At 39.5% G+C, this 26443-nt stretch overlaps 1 protein-coding gene across 36 annotated transcripts in view; it reads right to left on the minus strand.

The window, feature by feature from the left end:
- ABLIM1 (actin binding LIM protein 1) overlaps positions 1–26443 on the minus strand; it is a 208211-nt gene that overhangs the window by 80818 nt on the left and 100950 nt on the right. For all 36 annotated transcript variants that reach the window (XM_081005995.1, XM_081005994.1, XM_081006007.1 and 33 more), the window contains 2 exons: positions 7233–7416; positions 5944–6053 (listed from right to left, as the gene is read on the minus strand). In XM_081005995.1, the coding sequence (XP_080862121.1) occupies positions 5944–6053; positions 7233–7339 (217 nt within the window). In that variant the 5' untranslated portion in view covers positions 7340–7416. The remainder of the gene's footprint in view (positions 1–5943; positions 6054–7232; positions 7417–26443) is intronic.

The raw sequence follows: 26443 nt of genomic DNA on the forward strand, positions 1-26443 counted from the left end.
GTTTAAACTCTGTTCTTTCAACTTACATTGACACTAATACACATACATGCAAACTTACACCCCCCTAGTTGAAATAAAAAGATTTAAAGTTTCTCTGTGCAGAATCGTAACACAGGAACCTGAGAAACCTGGAAACCATATATTTGCACTGAGAAATAGTGTGGATTATGCAATGGCTACTATGACACAGCAACAAGAAATCTATTTATTTTCAGTACCACAATATTTCCTTAGTATCAACAGATGTATAGCATATGGAGGCAAAATTTAAACCCTAGTGAGTGCCTGTGATTGGGCTGCACACAGCAAAACCTGGTATAACACAGCAAAACAACACACACAAACATCGGGAGTGGGGAGAGATCTTACTACAGTCACCATAAATCATGTACACTGTTATTACTATGCAAAACCAGCCCAGAAAATCACCAATAACATACAAAAAATTCACAACATAGCAAGATACAATGGGTGATCTTCATGAGTTTTTGTGTATACAAACTACAGCTTATAGTGTGGTATACTCATCTGAAAATTCATTCATTTTGAATAAATCATGTAAAGCATTAGGCAGGCTACACTCCAAACTTGCAAACCATATTCCATTATATTCTCACTAAAGCACAGTGATATAGCAGCCTTCTACCTCCTCTGCTTCTGAATACCAGTTGCTGGAAACAGCAGAGTGGAGAGTACTATTGTTGGTTTTCCCACAGGCTTCTGGTTGAGAACAGAATGCTAGACTAAATGAGTTGTCAGCCTGATCCAGCAGGCCCTTCTTATGTTCTTACACTCTTATAATGTTGTTCCCATGGACCCCTTTACCCATATAAATATACAGCACAGCAGCATGGTGTGTGGGAGGGAGGGAGGGATGTAGGTTGCCATTAACACAGTGCCATTTACTGAAATTTAAGATATCTTTTTTACTTCTCCTCTGAGAAAAAATTCATTGTTGTGTATATAGAGAACAATAATCCACTGATGTTTAGTCTCCAAGAGTATGAGATATATCTCACTGGGGACTTGATTAATCCTTTCAGGGACAAAAAACACGCAGCAGGATTTCAAGGTCTGTCTTATCCAGGCCTTGAACAGGGCAATTTACCAGTGGCTCCCTATCATCTTATGAATGCCTTGTTCACTTAATGTACAATAGGTGAACCTGTTTCTCTCTGGCAGATATTTAATAGTATACCTTTTTGGCACATAAACACTTAATGTGGAGAGAACACAAGAGCATTACAAGGACAAGGCAGGGCAGTCTTAAGTATTATAAATCTGAGGGAGATATAGGTTCTTCTGTCTCTCACACACAGTTTTTTAAGGGTGTGTGTGAGAGCAGAGAAATAATTTATATATGGCTGGCAGGCAAAAAAAGAGAATGAGATGGAGCCTGGATATGTCATGACTGGCAAAATTAAACCTGTAGAACCACAATTAGGGTTGCGTTCGTTCCCAGGAGATCTAATAGTAATTGATGCAATTGTTTCAAACTACAAATATAAAGAGCTGATTTCAAAGGATGCTATCAACAAATCTCAGTCTTCAAGAAGATGGAAAATTGTGAGTACATATTGAGTGATAAAACTGGGCCTATTGCCTGATTCTGAGCTGTTAACTTACCCCTGAGCCAATTGTGCAATTTTATAAATGTACTGAGCAATCAAATCCTAGATCTTTAAAGAAAATTCAAGGTGTTAGGCAATAACAACAAATGCACTCTGTAAGTAAATTTAATATGCATTTTAAGCAAGTGTGCTAATGGGGGGGGGGATGGAGAAGAGATAGCTTTCTCTCTACTAATCTTCCCACTTGTAACATGTAGAAACCTCTTAGATCCATGATATTTTGATCCCTCTCAGTGTACAAGAAGATCCAATTTGCTTCCAAAGCAGCTCCTTTTCAAATTCTATTCTATTTCAAATCTTTAGTAGATTTAGGAAATCTTTCATTCTAAACAGTGGAAAACCATGACAATATGACTGAACAATAAAGACCCTAGTTCAGGGGTAGTCAAAATGCTGCGCACCAGAAGATATTGGACTACAACCACTATCATCCTTGATCCTTGGCCATGCTGGTTGGGGTTGATGGGAGTTGGAGTCCAACAACATCTAGAGGGCACCCTAGTAGCATAATTTTGATGTTCCATGTTTGGGGATCTCTGTTCACAAAGAGAATATGGACACAGGGAGATGCTATTGTTGTGGTCTGGAAGTGTTGTCAGAATAGGAGTTATAAAACATAAAGAGGCCTGATAAAAGATCAGGGAGTTGGGAGGACAGCCAGAGTATTAAAGATTTTCACTCTTCATTTCAGGCAAAGAAGAGGCATCATTCCAGTCATAAATTGTTACCAGGTTAAAGTAATATTTTGGAGCTGATCCTTGGAACAGACAATAGAGCTCTGTTTTGTTTGTTTGGTTTTTGCTTTCACTACAGAGACTGGTTTCTATTTCAATTAGTGTGCAAACTGGGACAGTAACCAAGATGACTAAGCTTTGGACTCAGAATGTTCAGTGGTGGCTGGATCTCTTCTCTCTCCATAAACAAAGACATAAAGGCAGAGTTCTCATGCTCATGGACAGAAACAATGCAGCATCCTCATTATCAAGGTCTTTTCACAGTCAACAGGAACAAAGAAATCGTGAAAAAACATGCCATTTCTACAGAAGCATGTATGTGTTAGAGGAATTCCAAAGAAGAAGTGTCAAAAAGTCTCTGCAGACAAGTATTCTGCATTTACTACGTGACAATCAGCTTGATTGTATTTCAGAACCCATTGTATAGCATTTATACATTCTCAACAAGCTTAACTTCATAAAATTAGAATAGTCTTCATGCTTATAATAGATCTCATAAGATTGAGGGGATGGAGCAGTGAATTGAACCTGTGTACACCTAAATTCCTGAGCAGTACTCTTTCCCAAATTCCTTTCCTCCTCCTCATTTTCATTCAGTATATGCCTCTATGGATTTTTAACCATTTCAGTTATCTTTCAATATAGCAAATTCTGAACTCACATTTTCCTTTGACTTGGTCATACGTGTGTGTGTGTGTGTGTGACAGAGAGAAGGGGGGGGGGAGGGAGAGAACACCAAGAGCTAAAGTGATTTGAAAAAGAGTGAGCTCCTGGATGGAAATGTTTATTTTTTTCTATAAGCTATTATGTAAATAACATGTTATTATATCTGACGAGTAGAGATCATAGTTCCAAACTATTACAATTCCCTTGGCTCTGGCTTCACAATGAAGTAACTCTGCAGTTACTGTAATCCGTTACCTATAACCTTGGCATTTTCTGTCTAAATGGCATTAAAATTTCAGGTTCTGGACTGCTCTCCATGGACATCAGACCTACTATCTTTGATGCAAACTGAACAAAGGATCTTCATTTTAGAAGCAACCAACGAAAGGGTGACAAGTCCGCTCACCCTTTCAGTGCTGTGGTGTTGCAGGACAGCAGAGGTTCCACTAAGGCCCCAATGAGGGAATTGTAGCATCAGTGCCCCATCCAGATAGGTGTCGGGGGCTCTCCCCTGCCATTGTGTCATCTCCAGCCTAAGTCCTGCGCATTCAAGGTTCCCACTCAAGAGACAACCCTATGTACATAAAGATGTTTCCTCCAGTGTCCTTGCTCTCTATGCAATCATTAATTGCATAGTTGTGAGCACCTGAAAACTGCTCCTGTTTTGTCGCTCCCAGGGCACTCCAAGATCCCCCCTCTCTGCAGAATGTTCCTTAGGTGTACCAACTTGCAGCGCCTCAGAGACCTTTTGAAGGCTTTTGAGCCAATGTTTCTATGTTCCATACTGGACAGTTTTCAAAAGTTGTCACTTTCAGAGTACTGTACTCCCAAGATTCAATGCATTGTCCCTTGTCAGTTTCAGTATTGAATCCTTCCTGTCAGAAACCGATGGAAGGAAAGGATTTCCATTCAATAGCTTACTTGCTCCTTTTTTTCATCCATTCCTCTGAATTCGAAATTAATGAATTAGAAACTAATGGGGGTGCATTTATTTTACCTTCAATCTTATTATATCACTGAGTTCTGAATGATAGAGTTGTGTTTATTGAGAGATTTAACACACATAGCCCTTGTATGAAAATATACACTTTCTCTTTCATCACAGCTAAAATATTCAACTACCTATACTTTTAAAAAGGAAAGACAAACACCCAATATTATCACCATAAACATACAACAGAAATTTCACTGGAAGATACAATAATCCTCTTTTATCTAAAATCTACAACTAAGGCAATTGAAAATTTTTAGCATCCTTCTTTCTCTACCTATCTCAAATAAGCTTTCTTGCTAATCTACTTAACAGCAAGTAACCAAGTAACAGAGACACATCGTATAAAAGAGATTTACTTCTGAACAGGGCTACATTACAAAACATGACTTCAAAAGGAGAGGGAAGATTGATGAGGCTTGCAGCTTTGGAATGAAGCGGAAGATCTGGAATATTTTGCACTAATTAAAATTCACCTGTCAGAGCAGGAGAGTAGGAACCATCACACGAGAGAAGCGACATGGAAGACAAATGTTTGCCAGCTACCATTTTTCTGAAGTTTGCTTTTTAAACTCTATTCAACTTCATTTTCCAGCAGAATTAGCATCTGGTGTTTTTAGCAAAACTTGGCATTAACATTATCTTATACTTCCCTTCAACAATGACAACAGATGACCACCAGAATTTTTACCTGTATAGTATAATCTCTCTCTCTCTCTCTCTCTCTCTCTCTCTCTCTCTCTCAACAAATGTACTCACATACGTCTTTGGATGATGGGATTGCTGGTTTACTTTGCCACTATATCTCTTAACATAATCATCACAAAATTGTTTCTTCTTTATAAACTACTGTCAACAGTTGTTTACAATTTAATTCCTAAGATGACATTAAAAAAAGGTGCAACTGCTGAAATTGTGAAGTTCTTATTTAAAAATTTAGAATCTGATTTTGAGGATCTTTTGGCATTCCTGAACTAGCAAACCAACTAGCCACAACTCATATATCCACTGCGTATAACACTACAATAGGGTTATTATTTGCCAATTTCGCAACTGTAAAAATCTGGAATTTCATTCAGACCTTGAAAATGCCCCACAGTAGCTACCAAGAGGTGAGAAACGAGTGATCAGCCATCATTGCCAGTAACTGCCAGCAGTACTGAGAGATTTTAAAAACCTCAGGAGGCAATTCAGGATGGCTGAAATGTTTGTACTTAGAAAACAGAAAAGAGCTAATCCTTTCCTGTAACGTTTTACTCTTTTTCCAATCAGTCCAAGTATTGACATGACCAAAATATCAGGAGATACAAGTAATTATTATAAAACACTTGTAGAGAGTGTCTAGTTGATGTACTCCAAAAGCTGAGCATTACCAGAGGTCATGGCTTTGGGGAAAGGGAAGGGGAAACACACGGTGTACAGCAAATCAGTTTTTAAATATTATATTAGATACAAATTTTCCATCACAATAAGGGAACTGTGAGATCAAATGTTATGTTACCACTCTCTAGACTTCAGGTCATTTTCAGTTTTCTAAAATTCTTTTTATACGTAGCAATTACTTGAAACATTGCAAATTCACTTTCACTTTTTTCTTTTAATGGGAATCGCAGCACTTACACCAACAGGGCAAAACTAGGTTGTATATTCTCTGGGGCATCTACTATCAAAAGCACTAGGGACTAGAGTGCATTTTGAGAGAAAAGACATGTCATGGGATCAGCTCAAGAGACTAATTCACAAAATACCTTCTCCATGCATGGTTAAAAATGTAGTGCTCAGATTTCCAGAATGCAGAACTAAGCAGCCCCAGAAACAAATCAGTACTGCTCAGGTTATACTGAACAAATGGTACAAAATAGAGAGCAGGCTATCCAAGAGTTCAATTTTGTAGTTTAGGAAAAGATTACAGAGTACTTACTGCTGGAACTGGAGAGTTCTTTTGGGCTGGATGACATAGGCTGAGCACACATTTGACAGAGACAGTCTCTTCCATTAAAGGTAACCCGGTCTCCTGGTGGGAAAGGACGTCTGGAGAACGAAAGAACAGAAGGATTTTAATTCAAGGTTATCTGTGGAGTTTCATTCTTTCAGTCTCTTTCTCATCTCTCTTCAGCCGCCGCCTTTGGTGCAAATCAATATCTCGCAGGAATGTGGGCCAAAAATGTTCAAAATGCAACACTGGCAAAGCCAGGCACTTGGAGAAAATCCAAAAGACTAAATGCACCTCCACTGGAAGAGAAGCAGATGTTAGATGAGACTGCCTGATAGTTTCGCTTCAAAAAAAAAGATATCACAGGAACAGTATGAAGAGGTTGTTCTTTTAAAAGTCTAGCATACATGAAGGTTTTCATTTGGGAAATATGGCCAATGGACTTTCTATGCTCATGCAAAAATCAACCACGTAGCAGTCTTTTGCATTCTGGACATCCAGCTTCTTTTAAATTAGTTAAGATAGCATAGTTGGTTAGAGCATGGTGCTGATAATGCCAAGGTTGCAGGTTCAATCCCCATAAGGGATAGCTGCATATTTCTGCATTGCACGTAGTTGGACTAGATGATCCTTAGGGTCCCTTCCAACTCTATGATTCTATTATTCTAAGTGCTGATCAGATGGCTCATGCTCAGCAACTGATGTGCTCAACCAGACCCATAGTTTGAGCAATTTCTAATCTTCTCAACAGTCACAGAGTAGTGTAGGCCCCCTGGGAATAGCACTGAACTACAACCTTTCACATAAGAAGGAAAAGCTTACAGCACCAAGTATTCCCAGGCAGCCTTCCAATCAAGTACTAACCAGGAATGATTCTCGCTCAGTTTCCAAGCTCCAATGTACTCAGAATTACATTCACACTTAACCCTTCACAGTATAGTAACTGGAAAATAGCTTTCATGAATTATAATTGACTTCCAACCCAGGAGTAGAAAGATGATATTGTTACTGTTATTGTTATTGTATAATAATAATAATAATAATAATAATAATAATAATTTGGTTCTGTTTCACTCAGCTTCAGGGGCAAATAGTGGTGAGGACGAAGAGAGTATTTTCAGCAGGAAAATAGTATTAGGGAGAAGGTTACCCCTCCCCCCACTATTTACCATTTATATAATGTTTTATCATGTATGTAATTTTTAATATGCATCTCTTACTTTGCATTGGTACTGTCTGCAGTCCTGAAGTGGTTTATCTAACATCAGATGACTTACTTGCATACAGTGCAGGCAAAGCAGTTTGGATGATAGGTCTTCCCAAGAGCAGTTACAACTTCTCCTTCCACAAACTCCCCACAGCCATTGCATCGGGTCCCGTACATCCGCTGGTAATCCACAGTACAAAGGTAATCTCCATTCTTAATGAAAAAGCCACCTTGAGCTAAGTCGCACCCGCACACTGTAGAGGAAAAACAGCAACAACAACCAATCAAACAAGAACAACAATCAATAGAACATCAAGGAGTTGAAAAGTGCATTTGTTCATGAGTGGCTGGTGGAACAGAATATTATGAGGGATGTACTGCGATGCCAGTGGCAGCCCACACAGGAAAGAGATATGGCTTTGGAGGCACCACTCAGCTGTGGTGCAAGCAGAGGCTTGGAGTCACCTGTAAATCCCAGTGCCTATCTATAGCAGTGGGGGAGTCATGTTATATTATTGCATATTATATTATAATATAATATTAGTTTATAAAAGCAGAAATCATTACAAATTCAAACTGCAACTGTCAGTTCTCCCCCACCCCAATCTTAATTTTGGTGAAGATAAGGCCACAAAACTCAGCCTTGCTGTTTGCAAAACCAATTTCAAGCATATCAGAAAGTAGGCCCATTGCTAATTAATTCAGTGGATTTTTAACAATTCAGTTCTTCAGGGATCACCCAGTTAGCTACTATTCATACTGTGTAGAACTTTTAATATACAAACTATTTCATTATCAATATCTCATTCACTCATTAAAATTATTTTTAATGTGAACTCTCACCACTTTACAGAATCAGAGTGAAGCAGAGAACCAGTTAGTCTATGCCCTATCCAGAAATTCAAATCCAAGGCTCCACAATCTATCCATGTCAAATACTAGTCATCCCTTTTGCAGAATTCCATATTTTACCCTCCCCCTGTTTTACCAAAGTTATCCTACCAAAGTATTGAGTTCTTAACATCTGTCAGCACATTTATATTAACAACTCTGCAATCCAGCGAGGAAGTAGCTACAATTACTCTCCTGATTTGAAAGAGGAACGAGCTGACAGCTAAGGACAAGTCATTGTTTCCTGCTTGTCACCTAACACTATTCCCCTCACTACACTCTATATCGTCTCAGTAGGTAATACAAATTGCTATATCTTGTTGAAAGATGGAGGCATCTGGCTTGCCATGTCTGAAATGAGAATGCTGGACTAGATGAACCTTGTCATGTTTTCTTATGAGTTGGGAGCTTAGCTTCACAAATGAGCTAATGCACTAGTGCTTCTCGTTTCAAGAGATCATCTCTATGAGGCTCTCAGCAGGATGACTTCAGTAGCCTCCTTCACAGTATTTCTTTGTAACTCAAAGCTACTTTACAATGATGACACTGTCATCTCCAGTTACAAGATGCTCTGGAATAAGGCTGGTCTTGTTGGCTTAAAGAATATACACAAAAAACAACCAAGTATATACAGCATACCCCATTATGCTTGACATATTGGGCAACATATTTCCCCACAGATTAGCATATACCATCATCGTTTTATAAAGGGAGTCTGCATACTAACCAATCTGCTACAGAATACTCTGCATCTGAACAACTTATGCAACCTTAATCACTATTTCATGGTCATATTGTAAGCAATAAATAATTTGTTTTTAATAAGCCTATATGTATTATTATTCAAATACAATTCAAAATCAGCATGTACAATGGAGTAATTCCAACCACAGCTTTGCTTCTGATTCTGATATAACTCATCATTATACACCCATGTTGTGGAGTAACACTGAGGGATAAAATATTTTGGGGTAACAAGGAAGACCAGACAGTTTCCCTCACAATCGAATAAACCTGGTGTTGACCTCTATGGACATGAGTAATCTTACATTAAGTAGAAGTGACACAAAAGAAGTGCCATGGTCGGATCACCTCCTGGTACAACTGGACCCTCCGCAACCCTGCAGGGAGGTGGGACTGATTCAGGTGGTCTGCCCCTGCCACTTAATGGATCCAAATGGTTTCCAAAGAGTGGCAGGGGATATTTTATCCCATGTTGGTGGCCTTTCAGCTGAATCCTGACAAGACAGAGGTACCGTTTTGGGGGGATGGGGGGCGGACAGGTGTGGGGGACTCCCTGGTCCTGAATGGGGTAACTGTGACCCTGAAGTACCAGGTGTGGAGCCTGGGAGTCATTTTGGACTCACAGCTGTCCATGGAGGTGCAGGTCAATTCTGTGTCCAGGACAGCTGTCTACCAGCTCCACCTGGTACGCCGGATGACCCTACCTGCCCGCAGACTGTCTCGCCAGAGTGGTGCATGCTCTGGTTATCTCACACTTGGACTACTGCAATGTGCTCTGTGTGGGGCTACTTTTGAAGGTGACCTGGAAACTACAACTAATCCAGAATACAGCAGCTAAACTGGTGTCTGGGAGTGGCTGCCAGGACCATATAACGCCGGTCCTAAAGGATCTTCATTGGCTCCCAGTGTGTTCCCGGGCACAATTCAAAGTGTTGGTGTTGACATTTAAAGCCCTAAATGGCCTTGGCCCAGTATACTTGAAGGAGCGTCTCCTCCCCCATCGTTCAGCCCAGACACTGAGGTCCTCCTCTGAGGGTCTTCTGCTTATTCCCTCACTGTGAGAAGTGAGGTTATAGGGAACTAGGAAGATGGCCTTCTCAGTAGTGGCACCCTCCCTGTAGAACACCCTCCCTACTGATGTCAAGAAAATAAACAACTATCTGACCTTTAGAAGACATCTGAAGGCAGCCCCATATTGGGAAGTTTTGAATGTTTGATGTTTTAGTTATATGCTGTGAGCTGCCCAGAGTGGCTGGGGAAACCCAGCCAGATGGGTTGTTGTCGTTGTTGTTGTTAACAGGATCCCAAATCAATTTTAAATGCTCAGTTTGCCAACATTGCATAATGAAAAATTAGTAATGGTCAAAGGTTTCAACCATTTTACACAGATTTTCCTGTTTCCCAAAATACTCTGCTTAATTATCCAGAAAAACAAACCATGCAAACCCCTTCCCAAAAAGCAATCCAAGTACATAAGGTTTTATTAAAGTCCATGTACCGTACGTGGGAAATATCCCAATATTGCATTAAATGAATGAGGAAAACAAGACTGTTATGGTCATGATATCACAATTAGCAAACCCTTCCAAAATGCAGTATGGTTTGACAAACCAAACCATATAGAACAAAGTAGTACTGGGTATATCATAAGACAAATGCATCTCAGGTCATCACATGGAAACAAAGTAATATGATTATTCATTAATAATCGGGCAATCCTTGGCTCCTTCAGGAGGAAGGCTGGAATATAAATCAAGTAACAAATAAAGAGGCTGTATTCACACTGAGCAGGCACACAGGGCACTTCGGCACAGTCTTGCACACTAGAGTGAGATGTACTCCCTTTCTATTTAAATGATACTAATTATTTATAAATGTTAAACTGTACATATAAATTAATGTGTGCAAATTTATGAAAAGCTATGACCCCTTTCAGCCTATTTCTGTGTGATACGGTTCTCTTTTTCTTGGGGGAGATGCTTAAGCGGTCACCCTAGCATCCCTAGAAGTCGGGTGGGGGTGCTCACATAATTTGTGTTCACAAATGGCAAAATAAATTTGCATTGCCTTCTGTTACTCAGGAAAAGTCAGTCAGAACTGAAACCTCTGATAAGGACTCGTAATTTCTAATGCCTTAACTGCTAATAAAAGCTCACATTGCTAAAAATGGATATGATACTACACTCCCTAAATTGATGGAAATACGTATATAGAATGCCGTCTCCTACTTTGGCTTATACATAGCTAGGAACCCACTGTGGAGTGATCACTGCTCCAGGTTATAAAGAGAGTTAGAGTAAGGACAGAAGATGAAAGCAGTCCAAATTTAGAGCCTTCCCAGGGATGGCAAATCCTCATTAAATGCACTTGCGAGTCGCATGTTCTCAGAGAGGGGATTGAAAGGTACAGTCCGAGAACTTTCCCCAGCAGTACGCTGTTATAAATTTGGATACCAAATCCAAATTTATAACAGTGGGCTGGCATAACACACAGATGAATCCGATTTCTTCCTACTCCTTTCTGCAGGCTAGAATTGGATTTTAATAGCCGTGCCCCACATTCAATTCACACAGAGTACAGAGGAGGAATAGCTTTATAATCAGAGCAGAGAAGCAGCAGCAATTTCTAAGTGTGTGTCCCATTTAAGGGACTTTAGGGCTGGCTGGTGTTACTCTCAAAACAGTTAGCTTTTCAGCAGTCTTACACAGTTTGGGAGGTCCTCCCCCACTCTTGCTAAACAGAAAACACTGGTCACTTCCTCCAGCAGAGCTCCCCCGCCCCCCGCCCTGCAGAAAAGCTCAGCACTTTCCCCCTCTGGCATTTGAAGCTGTCAGGATTTGTTAATAAGTATGGATGACAACTCAGCCACATGCACTACAAAACAGTACATCCATCTTCTTTTCTCTCTCTTGCCTTTTTGGTATCCATCCAAGATAATCAGCACTAATAACTTAGGCCATTTTAAATGTTGTTTCGGTGTTAACTTGGCCATGCATTGTTTACACAATGTAATATATAATGTCTGAAAGCCCAGTCAATTAGCAAATAACTATTAAAAAACTTGTGGGCAGGCTTTGACCATCTGCATGAATGTGTCACAGGAACAGAACACTGAAGTCATGAAATGCGATCCTAGAAGACAGTGGGAAAAGTAATACCGTGGTACCTCTGGTTACAAACTTAATTTGTTCCGGAGGTCCGTTCTTAACCTGAAACTGTTCTTAACCTGAGGTACCACTTTAGCTAATGGGGCCTCCTTCTGCGCCGCCACCGCATGATTACTGTTCTCATCCTGGGGCAAAGTTCTTAACCCGAGGTACTACTTCCAGGTTTGCGGAGTCTGTAACCCAAAGTGTTAGTAACCCGAGGTGTTTGTAACCCGAGGTACCACTGTGATTCCATGCGTGGTTCCAGTTCTATTAGGTATCTTGCTTATGAAGAACTTGATGTTAATATTTTTTGTAGCAACTCCTAGTAAGAGCAATATGGAACTGAATTGTATACCTGATCAATAACCAACTGAACTGGTTTTCACATTTAGGTAACATGCAATAGTTTCTAATGGTGCTATGCACACTCCAGGGCACAGCTGTAGAAACAGAGACGGCAACGGCAGCTTGGGTTTCATGGACAAGAAAAATGTGAAGTGTGATAGGAGATCCAACAAGACTTTATTTGATGAAAGAAGCAAAAGATTATATGTGAGCCATATTTGCAATACTTTCTGAACAAAGCATCATTTCAAGTGCAAACTTACACTTCATAAAGGAACATATTCTAATCACAGTTCTCTTTTCTTTTCTTTTTTGCCTATAATAAGGTTGAAAATAACTAAGGTGGTTTGTCAGGTACCTTTTGTGTGTTCACTTCCCTCCCACTTGTCTTAGGATGAGTTTGAATATCATCTTGTCATGATTCATTTGAGGTGATCCTACTTCTGATGATGGAGCATTCATTCACTAGAGTGCTCTTCAAAATCACTCCTGAGATGAAAATCACAACTTAGCCTTGGCGTCTACAGATGCCTGAGTTATGGTAATGCTGCTATGCCTTTGGAATTCTCTGCACAGGGGTTGATTTGTGAATACGAATAAGGGTAAGTCTTGTGTGGCATGGCTTGGTATCCCAGAAACAGTTGCAGAAAAAATATATAATATTAGAAGCTGCTCCCAGATGAACCCTCACAAACCCCCACTGCTTGGGATGGGAGGAGGGGAATCCATTTGGGTCACATTATAACCTGAACCTACCAAATTTGCACAGCCTAAAATAGTATATGATCTAAGATGTAACCTTTGAAAATCACCCTTTTCTGAATTTTCCAATGCAGTTCTCCAATCAAAAGAAACGTGGGCAAAAGTTCATGTATTATGGGAAAGAATACATAGCAATGGCTATATTTATGAAAATAGCATGCACATTAGATAAAAACTGCTTGCAAAAATTTGTACAGTAGGCAAAACTACATACAAAAAAATATTTATTAAGAAAAATTCACATTAAGATGCTGACAATATTTGTGAGGACATTTTTTAAAAATGCAAACTGCTGCAATGAAATGACCAAAATGAAACAGCCAAGTTGACAGACTCACCCATCCTTACCCATTGCAGGCATTTTGTAATACAATACCATACCAGATCAACAGGAACCTCATATTATCTTTCATACTGAGAACAAGGAGAGTCCAATGAGAAGACAGCAACCCCATATGACATGAGTAAATGACTGAACAATTTAGTTTTTAACATCTTGCCAACACCAACAGCAGGAACCAACAAGGCAGATAAATCACACACACCCATCCCAATGCTGCCATAGCAGGTGACTTTTACTCCGAGATAGACAAGTTAGATCCAGTAGGGTAAGTACAGCTGCATTTGTCATTCCTGTACAAACATGGGATTCAGCCACATTTATTCCACTCTACACAACTGTGCAGTAGCAATCATTATGTCAACACGTATTTCCCTCAAGATTTAAAGAAGCTCTTCAGTGCATTTTTAAAACAGGCTATCTCCATCGTATGAGTGGTTGGTGTCACTTTTCATCTTTTTGACTATCTCAACTGTACCTTTCATGTCAAACAGAAGGAGTCAAGACAGACAAGGGTCTACAATCAATTGTTACAAAAGAAAGCACAGTTCATTTAATTAATTTCAATACAATACAGCTTGGAGGGTGTGTGTGTCATTCTACTGCAGTTCCCCCACACCCAGGTCTAACAGTTAATCAAGAGTGAAAGCAGTTACACATTATTCTTGCTTGATGAAGCTAATATCAGTACGTACTCTCTAGGCAGGCATCCAGACTCATTACTAAGAATGTATATCACACTATCAAAAACTATACAAGAATAGGTAGCATGTCTGGCAGGACTTTTCTTCTCCTGAATGGACAAAAGAAATTCCACCATTATATTATTAGAACCGCTTCCCTAGAAAAGACACTGTGAGGCACTTAAGGATAGCTCTGGAAAGCAGCAAAGTCAAACATTTATGAAGGCCCCAGGAACAGGAAAGGGCTTACAACAACAGAAGCAGAATCACTGAATCAAATACTTAAGATGGCAGCCTGAGAGAACTTTTGGAGAAAAACACAGAAAGGGGTCTGTGATCATTCAAGTCTGCCTTCACAAATGAGCACTGGTTAAAGCCCATGAGTTTTGGTCCTGTTCACCTCCTCCTCCTACTTCCTCCTCCTCCAGTATAAGAAAGTCAACAAAGCATTCTTCACCAGACGCTTTGTTTCAGTTCTGGATGGAGAAAGAGAAGAGACAGAGGTGCCTCTTATGGATCAATAGCTGGTTAAATCAGAGCAAGCAGAAGGTAGAAGTAATTCACTGGCCTCAGCAGGGAAGGGCGTGCCAACCTGTTGGGATAAGTCTGTCATTTCTCTGCAGTTCTGAACTCCTTGCCTTGATTTTGGGACTTCTTAACCTTGGACCAATTTCTAGCCTCAGATTTCCTGTCATTTAGCCCAAGAGCTGCTGGGACTCATTACCTGTTGCTGATCCTGTATCTCTTTTCTGCCTGAAGACAGATTTCTTCCTTACTGTCAAAGAAGAGCCCCTGTCATTGTGGGCTGGACAGAAGCCAGGACATAACTAGATGTGTGGTTGCATTCAACCTGACATGCCTACTGATTTTTTTAAATAGCAGCCAGACATGGAAGAGTGATCAGGATTGGGACCATGACGCACAATCCACTTAGGCTTGCAATTCCTCCTGCCCATGATAAGTACCAACCAGTATACCAATCTGCACCTTATTATCTATGGAGAACAAGAGCTGCCTTAAGTATTCAAGTGAATCAAAACATAATAAATAAATAAAATAAACCTATTTGAAATAGAAATGCTACTGTCAATCTCAAAATTTAATTTGTTTTCCAGAGACCTCAGGTACTTCTGCTGGGAACCAAGGTCCTTTCTGAGTTCACCAAATGCCTCAATTACTATTAAAAAATAATCTTATCTACACCTTTGGGGGGAAAAGCATGCTGATTCACACTGGAACAAGAGAAGAAGAAAAATAACGTAGAAGGCACCAGATGAAGAGAAAAGAAGCATGGAACCTCAAAATTTTGGTATCTTCAACATAAAGCCTTCATATAAAGTCATTTTACTGTCCTCATATTCTCATATTCCTGATTTGAGTCTCTCTTCTTTTTTGAGGCCCTCTGCAATCTAATTGCAGACTGCAGCAAATACAGGTAACTCAACATCCATCATCCTGCTAATGTTGAATTCACTTGCAAGCCATGACCCTATAGAATGTGCTAATGTCAGCACATTGCAAACAGATCCCTAATTAGGCTATATTTGGTTCAGAGAGACAGAAGTAACTAACCTTAACTGTGATATTCTCACCGTCTATGACATTAGAAACAAGAAAAGCTAACATTTTAAAGTCTATCACAAGAGTACTTTAGCTACCGTAGGTAAATTTATACACTGAATAACTTTTATTATAACATCTACTTCTGTACAGGAAAAAATATTAAAGTCGCACATAAGATTGTCACACATGTCTGTTTTTCTACATATGCTTAGTTCTTGCCTCCCAGTGCTTCTCAGCTGCAGTTATGGTCAGACACAGCAAATCCAAAGAAGATTTCATGCCTCTTCCTACACAGAACTGTTTTCCATGTTGGAAGCAGTTCAATATGAAGCACCTCTTTGCTTGACTGGTTTGTAACTGAGCTCTTATACAAGGGACAATTGCACATTCTTCACAAATGTGTGTAACTGAGTCCTGTTGCTGTGCTTTGTTTTTAAAGGAGAAGCTACCTTGGGAGGGAAGAATGTAGAGCAGAGTAACAGAAGAAATAGAAATCCTATCTGCTGTTTCTCTATTTGAAATCACCCTATGTGTTTTTTTCTTGCTGGGTTTCTTTCTTTCTTTTTTAAGTGTTTGCTAGCAATTTCCTTCACACCAACCACATTGCCAGTAGTCAACACAACATTATGCCACAAATAAGGAATGGTTGTGAATTTTGGGAGCTGAGGGAAACAAATGCCCATAATTGAGAATAGGCACACTAATTATGAGTCAAACCAAATTCCTAGATCCCTACTGCTGGTTTTCCTTCACAAAGGGTAGGGAGAAAATGGCAGGAGGGAAGGGGGGAGGTGGTGGAATGGTCGCAAATAGGCTCAGCCTTTCCGAGTGTTGAGAGACTTCTCAGTAAAAGGTTAGAAAAACGGGGCCTTTCCAAATCATAACTGGTATCGTTCACCCATTTCTAACACGTAAAACATTTTTAAAAAATCACATGAAAAACTGGCTGTCTACATCTGCCCTCATTGGGAGCAGATTCAGAATGGTTAAATTAATGTAACTATGTGAAAGTGGCCTAAGAAACTACACTATGGTGAATAAGGCCACACATCAAGCACATTGCAGATACTGTTTCACATTAGACCATTAGACAACTGGGTCTTTATATTACATACCATCATTGTTTTTTTAATTGTCGATACCTAATTACTACCTTCTGGCTTCATTGCCTTCATTCATCACTCAAAATTAGAGTAATTCTATTGAGAGAAAGATCACAAGCGAGGTCAGAGTCAGGTTGTAATCTTGCTGCCAGTCTGATCCTAATTTAGATCACCTTTTCATCTTAGCCTTTTAGTCATAATACCACCAACTGGGATTCTCTAGTTTACTCCCACTTGTGCATTTGAATGCTGTGTACAATCTGCCTGCTTGCCAACATGACAAGCAGGAGCTGATATTAATGTGGATTGTCTTCTGAGTTTGTGACATATAAATTGCCCCTTTTACAAGTACAGACAAGCCTAGATGTCTGTAGAACACTCTGAAATATTGGAGCAGTAATGTTTTACCATTGTTTATCCAAATCAGGTGCTATAATAAAGAATCTCTTGCATTTTAATGACTGAATTGGTCAAGTGGTCTATGGAAGCCATAAATATTTGCCTCCCTAAGGTATTTCCTTTAGAACACATATTTCCCGAAGAAATTGGGGCTATTCCTCCTATCATGTTTCATAATGTATAAAAGCAAAACATTTCCCCTGAAAACTCCAAAATAAAAGGCTTTAATTTATTTTGCTTACAAATGTGTATTTATCACAGTGTTTATGGTCACACAGATACTTGTCTCAGGGGATATGGATTAGCCACAGTTTCCTCCCCTGCCCCTGTATCCCTTCTTCTCTTCACCATTAAAGAAAAAAGGCATCTCCTTCTGCACAACATTAAATGGCCTTCAGAGATTCCTCCAAGAGCACTCTGCACAGTTGTAGGGAGTCACCTTGGCATAGAGAGGAACCCCCCCCCCCAAAAAAAAAATATCCTCAAGCATCACTAAGAGAGTTATCAACACTTATTGAATACAGTAGTACACAGTGCAGTGTTTTATTCTACTGGTAAGTGGGCAATCTGGTCCAGAGGCTATCCAGCAACAGCTACATCAGACACCATTCCACAGGAGGCCAACCATATCACAGCATGGGATAATCACAGACAATGACGGCAGAGCTTTAGGCTGAAGGGAGGTGGGCCATGTATAGAATAAAGTTGCATCCTCATCAACTTCCTCACCAAGTTTCTCTACATCCCCCCCAACAAAGCTTAAATGAGCTCTGTTGGAATACTTTCCTCATGAATTGAATCTAATTATGTCTTCTAATGCAGCCATTAGAGGTGAGAATAATATATACTGATGATGTTACTGTCCAATACTGTTCATAAATACTGCTACCAAGATATTAAGTCATTCTCAGCGGTGCCAGACAGTCTGCCCTCTGAAGAATTTATTGATAGAGAACCACAGAAAGGTAAGCTGCTTCTGATAACAGTATATTCAGAGTTCAAAACTACTTGTGAATTGAATAAATCAATAGCATGGAAGGCTCTAAATTAAAATCTTTGGGAAAGAGGCTTGCAAAGTCGACTTACCAATTTCATAGCCAACTGGAAACCAGATGTGTTTCTGATACAGAGACCAGCTGAGTCTGAGGCCAGTTTAAAACATTACTTTTAATTATAGATGGGAAAGTGGATATCCTGCATTTAATCCTGATTAGTAATCTTTTTTTTTAGCATCCTTCATAAACACTAAATAATGAAACTCGTGCAATCTTTTCACGAACTTTCTGTTCCCAATACATATCCCCACTTGCCTCCAATTATAGTCAATGTGTAGATCATCAAAAAAGCCTGTGAGATAAAGAACAATGGCCACACATCTAAAACAGCAGCAACTCCCCAGCGACATATCAATGTTCTGTGCACTGTGGAACAGACTTTTCATATTATCACTCAGGGAAAATTAACCTACCAGAGAATACAATGGGGGGGGAGGGAATACCAAACTTTAGCATTAAATGAGAAGTCTTAGAATCATTGGAAAGAGAAATATAATGTCATGCATTAAACAATAAATCACTCACTTGAAAGGAGTCATAAGGCTTTTCATATTTTTTTTAAGAGTGGGGTACTATCCATTCTCTTATACATTTACTTCCCCTTCCTCACATGGCTCCCTTCCAAGTGTGCAAGGATAGACTGTACCACTGGATTGTATATCTAGAGCTAAATTCATGCTAGCCCTGTTCCAGTGGTAGCAGCCCATAAAATGGCCCAATTGCATTAGATGACGATTGCTGAAGCCAAGTAGGTTAGGGCTTGAGCCAATAATTGAACGGAAGACTGCCTCAGTGCTCCGTGTGCACTTCTCTGATCTCTGCAGAGGAAAAGAAAAACATGAACAGGATAAACAGCGCATCAAAACAGTGCAACTGTCCTTGCTGCAAGGGCTAGTCCTGTTCGTGTAAAAAAAAAAAGTCAGGAGAAATGTTTGATGCAATGCTGGAGAGAAGGAGCAGCACAAAGGCTGCAGGAAGGTTGCTGTGTTTGTACTTCATGTGCTTTATTTTTAAAGAGCTACATAATCACAACTGCGCTTGAATGGTCCAGAGAGGGAGCCCTGCAGGAATCTGGCTTCACTAAAAGATTAATACTGATTTTAGTTTAGTGTATCTCAAGTTTTAAAATAGTATCCCACAGAAACATCTGGTAAGTATGATGCAAAAGCCAAAACAGGTCACAGACGTAAGGGGCCTCCTGAATTAATTGAAGAGCAAGCAAACAAAAACAAACCACTGTCTCCCAAAGGATATGTTGCAAAAGCTTCATCTTCTTTTTCTGGATCACCATGCCCAATACAGTTTGGAGACTAACAATTAAAGAATGAAGGGGTCAGGGAACTGTGATGTATGCTACAGTAAAAGAAAATTCAGATTGTGTGTCTGCTTAGAGCAAATTGGAGAGCTATGTGAGTTATGATTCCTGATCATGCCAACATTCCTAAATATGAAAATATTCTAAAGTCTTAAATAGTCACTGGATGCTGTCTTGCTATATTGTCCTAAAGAAATGTCTGCCATCAAGAGTTACACGAAGAGGACTTACACCATGACCACTTCCTTTGCAGCTTAGTGGAAAGGTAAATCTTACTGAAATATTGCCTCCTGGTTAGCATCTATCTGTCTTGAGAGACAATGGAAGAGTACAACTTGGGGGATTAAGTCAAACCATTGGAGAGTTACAGCACCTGCTGTGGCTGTAGAGACTGATATGGAAGAGACATGTTTTGTTGCAGCTGGGGCAGACAAAAGTGTCTAGTCATGCTGATGCAGGTGTACCATGGCGTTTCTTCTTTCTGTGCTCCTCCCAGCGATCATTCCTTCTTGGTCACTGCTGTGGTTACACAGCCTGACTGATTGTCTATATTGTCTCCTATGAATAGCAATATATGTTGCAAATGGGTCTTCAGAATGCACCCCCCACCGCCACCGCCACCAATTAAACAAGAATGGCTACAATCATAATACACAGAGGCAAACATTTGGATTTAGTCACACTAAAATCATGTTTCAGTCCACCACCTTGATTCAAATGGTGCCCGTCATCCAAACTTCGATATAAACACCCATTCCCATCACAGGAACCCTTGTGCCATTTTGGCAACCATATCTCGAGAGGTGGCTGAACCTTTGTCAAAATTCCACAGGCCTAGGCCCTGGTTCACATGTCATATAACTCATAGTGTAAAACAAGCTATGTCGTAATATGAGGGAGCAGCAAACTCAAGAACACCACTCAAAGGTTTTTGCTTCTGCTACTGCCATAATAAACCAGAGTGTGGCTTGTTGTGTCATCTGAACCCAAGCTTGTGATTTGCTTCCTTCAAACATGACCTCAACTCTCCCAGGTGTAAAGCCAACCACATATACAGTGAATCAGTGTGGATATGTTAAGAGTCTGGTCCAGTACAATTTCCAAGTCTAAGAAAAACTGAGCACTGTAGAAGCCAGCTTAGCCTGTACCTACTGGTAAAATATCACATTCTCCATCAGTCAAAGTTTTTAATAGCCTTACTTCAAAATTCTAAAGTGTAATTTCTTTCTTATTCCACTAATAAAACAAGATTTTTTTCCCACTATAAAGGATAATGAACTGCCCACACTTGTCAACCTTAAAGCTTACAGGAATAAAATAAGGTTTAATTTGAAGAAGATTCTTATAGCCTGAGAACTTATCAATTTTTGTCTCACACATGCTGCAAATTTTGTTCATCTCATGGAGGCTATCAGCCAAGCCACATTAATTTCTTCAAAGAACAACAGATGGGACTAAAAAAAATAATAATTGTTAGTTATATTATATACTTGATACACTATAATTCACATTACATTCACAAGATATTGTAAGACAGAATGTTCCGTTCCTTTTATCTGACATCCCCACTGCAGCACCCAACTCAATTTTCTACGTTGTTTTCTCTACTTGAGTTATTGGATAAAGCTGGCTGACAGAGCAAAGGTCAAAAGATCTAACAGTCCAGCCACATTCCAGATGGTTGCTAACGAGTCTGCTTAACATGGATTCCAGTTTTTCTTCTTTCATGAAGTACAGCTGATCCAGTTCAAAGTCATTTTTTTACAAAGTAACTCTAGATTGAAGTTAAGAGTTTAAGAAATCCCAGATCCTAAAGTGAAGATGATACGAGCTTCCAAGCGTGTTTATACTACCGAGAAATGCCCTCATTGTTATTTACTGAAAGCCTTTTTGTCTCCCTCTTCAGAAGACAAAAAATCCAGAGTGGCTTACATACAACTGATAAGAACAACATTAAAATAGCAGAAACGGCATATGGCATATATAAAGAAGTAGTGATGCTGACACTTAATCTCACTAGTGCCTTCCAGGGCCAATCCAAAACATTCTGCTTCCTGAGACAAAAGACAAAATGGCACCCTCCTAGTCCATCTACAGAAGCTGGCTGGACTGGAAGTTGAATCTTTACTTTGTAATTGGTGACATGATAGTCACTGCACTGAGGGTAGGAGGCTAGCTTAGGGGGCACAGGGCATGACATGCATAACTCTGCCTCCAACAGAACGGAGTGGAGTAACCAAAGACAGGTGACTACCATTGTCCTGGCATCCACTGACTGAGGTGTCCCAGCTGGTGAAGCAGCCGTAAGTGAAAATTGTGATTATGGCAGTTTGGCTTCCTGGCTGCTGTTGCTTTGCTTATTCATGGGGCAGCCAGTTCTTAATGGCCTCCAAGAGGAGAAGAACTAAATTAATAATGGAGGTACATTTGAAAAGAAAAGTCTACACAACTCAGAAGGTGATAGACAATAAGTTTGTCCTACCATTCTGTCATTAATTTATGTTCATTTCCAAACAAAAGGCAATTACGGTAATTAACCTGCAAAGAAGACATACTTTAGTCTTCAAGAAGGTCTTCCACAGCTTCTCATAGTTGTTATTTGGAGGTACTAATTTGATTGTGACCATTTAATGGCTTGTGATCAGATTGGACTGTTTTTGTTTCACAAAGAAGACTGTTGGAAGATTCCACTGTTTGAAGCAGGAGCCCCAGAGCTGGGAAACTGGACTAGTGAGAGATAGTGTCAATTGTGATTTCTCAGGCTACAGAGTCTTCATCATGTGCAGAATGGAGAATGGGTGTGCAATGTTAACCCTTTTGACTGGCAGGAACTATGAAGCTGCTGGATTGGCAGACATGGAAAAAATACTCCAAGTCTAGACTTCTGCTTTGTCAGGGCAATAGAACCATTGATTTGTCAGAAGCTCCTCCAACTCAGGCTACTGATCTTAGGGACTCTGAAATAGAGAGCACATCTCCGAGATATATACTGAAGAAGAGCCACATCCTTTGGACATATCCAGAAACGCAAATAAGATAAACATTAATATTTTGCAGACAATCTAATAAATGAAGTTTGTATATAGCAATGCTTAAGAGTTTAGTATTTTGAAAATAAACATGCACATTTTGAATAATACTCCCCAAGTAGGAAGTAGTCGTTGTTATTATGCAACCTCAAAAACTGCTACTTTAAAACAAAGTTGTTAACTACCCCCTCTTTAAGTATAGCTTGTGGTCAATAGCTGAATGACTGAGATTCTTTGCATATCATCATGAAGAGTTCACTTCCTTAAGGATAAGCACCACTATTTCTAGCTAGCTGGTTCTTTATCAGCATTCAGCAAGAGCTAGAAATAGCCGTAGTGTCTCTGATCATAGAGCACTGGCATAAAAACACAATGGATGCAGACCGCTTTCAACTGGTACAGAATAGTTCAGGGCTACTTCTAGGCTCAGGGGTTATAATAATACTGGAATGTTATTGTTGGGAGTCTCAAGAGGATTTGCTGATTTATTTGTCTTTAACACAGAGGAGAAAGACATACTGTCACTTCTAGAAAGCCATTAGACTCGATCTCAACTACTGTATTGATGAAGTAGGCAGATGGGGGGGGAGCACTGCAATAAAGTAAACAACAGAAAAGAAATTGCAGAAAAGAAAGCATTGTAAATAAATGACATTTTAAAAACCACGAAGATTCTCTCCAAGCCTCCGCGAATAAAACGTTATTTACCCACCCCACACACTGTATTTTGTTCATCTCATTTTGAGACCTTCGGTCAAGTCACATAATTTTCTTCAAAGAACAGTCTCAGCAAATGATATAATTTTAAATTAATACTTTAAAAGATAGCAAGATTGATTTTTACAGCCTGGATGCTATTACACTTCTGACGATCTCAGCACACCTGAGAACAGGTTTGAGAGTTTTGCTGACACAAACCTCTGCTACAGCTCACAGTTAGTGAGAAGAAAGCTTAACCACAAGCTCCAATTCAGAAGGCATGCTAAGTCAAACCTTGACTTAATTCAGAATAGTGCAGGGGTAAAAAGAAAGCCAAGCAAAGAGCAGAGTGGCTGCAAACTCTTCTTTGGGAGCAACAGAATATGCTCATGTAAAAAAAATATGCATCTTTCCCCAAACGAAAAACTGCAGAGCAGTTTCCTGTATAAATTTGGAGATGGGGAAATAGTTTGGAATACATCACTTATCACACAATAAATGTATCTGTCCTGTTGAAATTTCAGCATGTGTTGAAAATCCTTAACGCTGAACGTGTTATATAGAAGTACATCCTACTGATTTTTAGAGAGACTTGGCTTTGTTCTAACTAATGTGTTTAGGATCAGGGTGTCAGTCTGATTAATTCTGACAAGTGTAGCGTCAATCTCATGTCTGGCAAACTATCAGAGCAGTCTGTCAGCAGTGGAACAGCTTTCTAATCAAATACTCAGTTTAGGTGAATGCTTCACCTTATTTTAAAAAAATAAAAAGCTACAAGCACAACATTCATTTGGCAAAAGTAACATCATCTATTCTTACACATTATAATGCAGAGCCACATCTAAATTTCTTTTACCCTTGGAGAGGTTATTCACCCTTCTCCATGTGACTGCTTGGGCTGCTCGCATTGCAAATTATTAATCTGTCAGCAGCTTTTAAACATCTTCATTAACAGCCATCCATAGCAAAACAAGTTATCCACCAAGTTGGAAAGATAATATATTCTATTAAACTACATCAGGGGCGGTCAGTGATGCCAGCAGGTATGAAATCCTGTAACAGGAACTCTAAAAGAAATATATACATACATACATACATACATACATAATTTTATTTGTATGCCGCCAGCAAAGCTGCTAAAGACTATATCAGGTAGAGCTGGAGAGAGAAAGAGATTGTGAGGGGAAGCATACTTCTCAGCCACCAGGGCTAATCCAGTGAGAAGGTAATACAATGCAACAGTTCAGGAACATACAAACAGGAATTGAAGGCAGAACAGTTATCCAAACGTAGTTCACATAACCGCTTCCGCATATTAAAAGAAGGCTGCAGAGAGTCACATAGACAACCGACACCATGATCTTCTGATATCATGTATTCAAACTGCATAATAGGAACCCTAGTCAGTTTTACAAAAACAAAAAGCCAAACAAAAAACCCACAAAACAGGGGTTCTAGTCTAATGTATACACACAGAGTGCTAGCAAAGGAGTAATGTGGATTGAGGCCATGGTTCTTCATTGCAAAGAGAATCTCTATGTGGGCACATACATTGTTATATGACTAGAACTCCTTCTGATATAGTTTTAACATATAGACATTGGCATGGATGTGATCCTGTATCCCCTGCCACACTTCCACTGAGGTGGTAACATGAACACTCCTCAAAACAAAGTCAAATGTAAGTTCCTTCTATGTTCCTATTTTATAGCTTTGTTTTTGATCTTTTAATTTTCATCTGTTGTTATAATTGTTATAATGTATATAAAATGAAATAATAATAATAATTTGACTACATACTAATACACACCTGAGAATACACCCTATTAAAATAAGCAGGACTTACTTCTTTTTATTTTATTTAAAACACTGATATCCTTAGGAGGAAACATAGATAAGACTGTAAGGCCGTAATCTTGTGCGCCTAGTGTAATTTCCATTGAACACAAGGGAACTTACTTCTGAGTAAACATGCATAAGATCTATTAACTCTGTTCTATGTAGTCCATTTCATCCTCATGATTATATTATTTTTGTACTGTATTTTTGTCTATTAGGGTTTGTCTACATTACTCAACTAAAATCACTTTCAGCAGAGTAGTTATTTATAGTGTTCCTTGCAAAATTAATATTATATAGCCCCCGAGGGTACTGCTTGGCTGCCTGACAAAGTGCTGTTGACCAATGCCTGACTGCCAGTAATATCACAAGCTTCATCAACAGAAGTGTCTGATCTATCCACCCAGGGGACCAGATGCAAAGGGAAGAAGTGCTCACTGCAGCCTTTATAAAAGTTGTGTATATGCGTGTAAGAACTGTGTCTTATAATTAGAGAATCATGGCATTTTCAAGACCCTTACAAAAAAGAGAATGTCCTGACATTGAGCATTTGGGTTTCTAGCAAATGATGTGACAGAATCTTGTACTATATACTAGGTTTAAAAGTGCACCTAGTACTTATGATCACTGAGACAGAACGTTAGCCTAGCTACGCTGGAAAGGAAGCATCTAGACTAAATAATCTAGAATAAATAGTTTGCATTGGGAGAACAAAATAATCCTAGGTGAGAGAGAGAGTGGAGCTTAGACACTATATTGGATAAATGACATCATCACCACCTCCACAGGCTTTTTTCTTAAGCAAAATATTTCCACTTTAACTGGGGAAAGTCAACTTCTAAGCATTTCAGGAGGATCTTGAAAGATAGTCTCCAGGCTTGCTATCACCTTGGTGAATGACAAATTTAAAGTGGCATTCAAACAAAAGAAAGACACCTAATGAGACTGAAGGGACAAGCCACTTTCATCCCATTGATTTATGCAAGAGGCAGCACAGAAAAATCAAAAATCAAAAGAAGAGTTGGAGGTGTGTTCTGCTTTGCAATTTGGACAAAGGCTGACTGATATACTTCCCAAGGAAATCCAAATTTTATAAATACATTCATGTACATTGTCTTAAGAGTAACTGCTTTGTACCATGTTGATTTTGTAGCTGCCTTCAACATGCAAATTAAAACACACATATATATTGAGTTAATATGGGGGGGCCCATCCTCATTCATGGTAACTATTGCTCTGTTTTGGCAAACTGCTCTCTGCAGCTTTTTTTAAGCATTATACTTTCCATGAAATGATGGGAGAGAAGAGTAGGCTTCCCGCGGCAGACGCTGGCCATCTAGCATGAGGGCACTTGTCCTCACTAAA

This window comes from Podarcis pityusensis (assembly GCF_964106645.2).
Source record: "Podarcis pityusensis genome assembly, chromosome: 5".
Taxonomy (NCBI): domain Eukaryota; kingdom Metazoa; phylum Chordata; class Lepidosauria; order Squamata; family Lacertidae; genus Podarcis; species Podarcis pityusensis.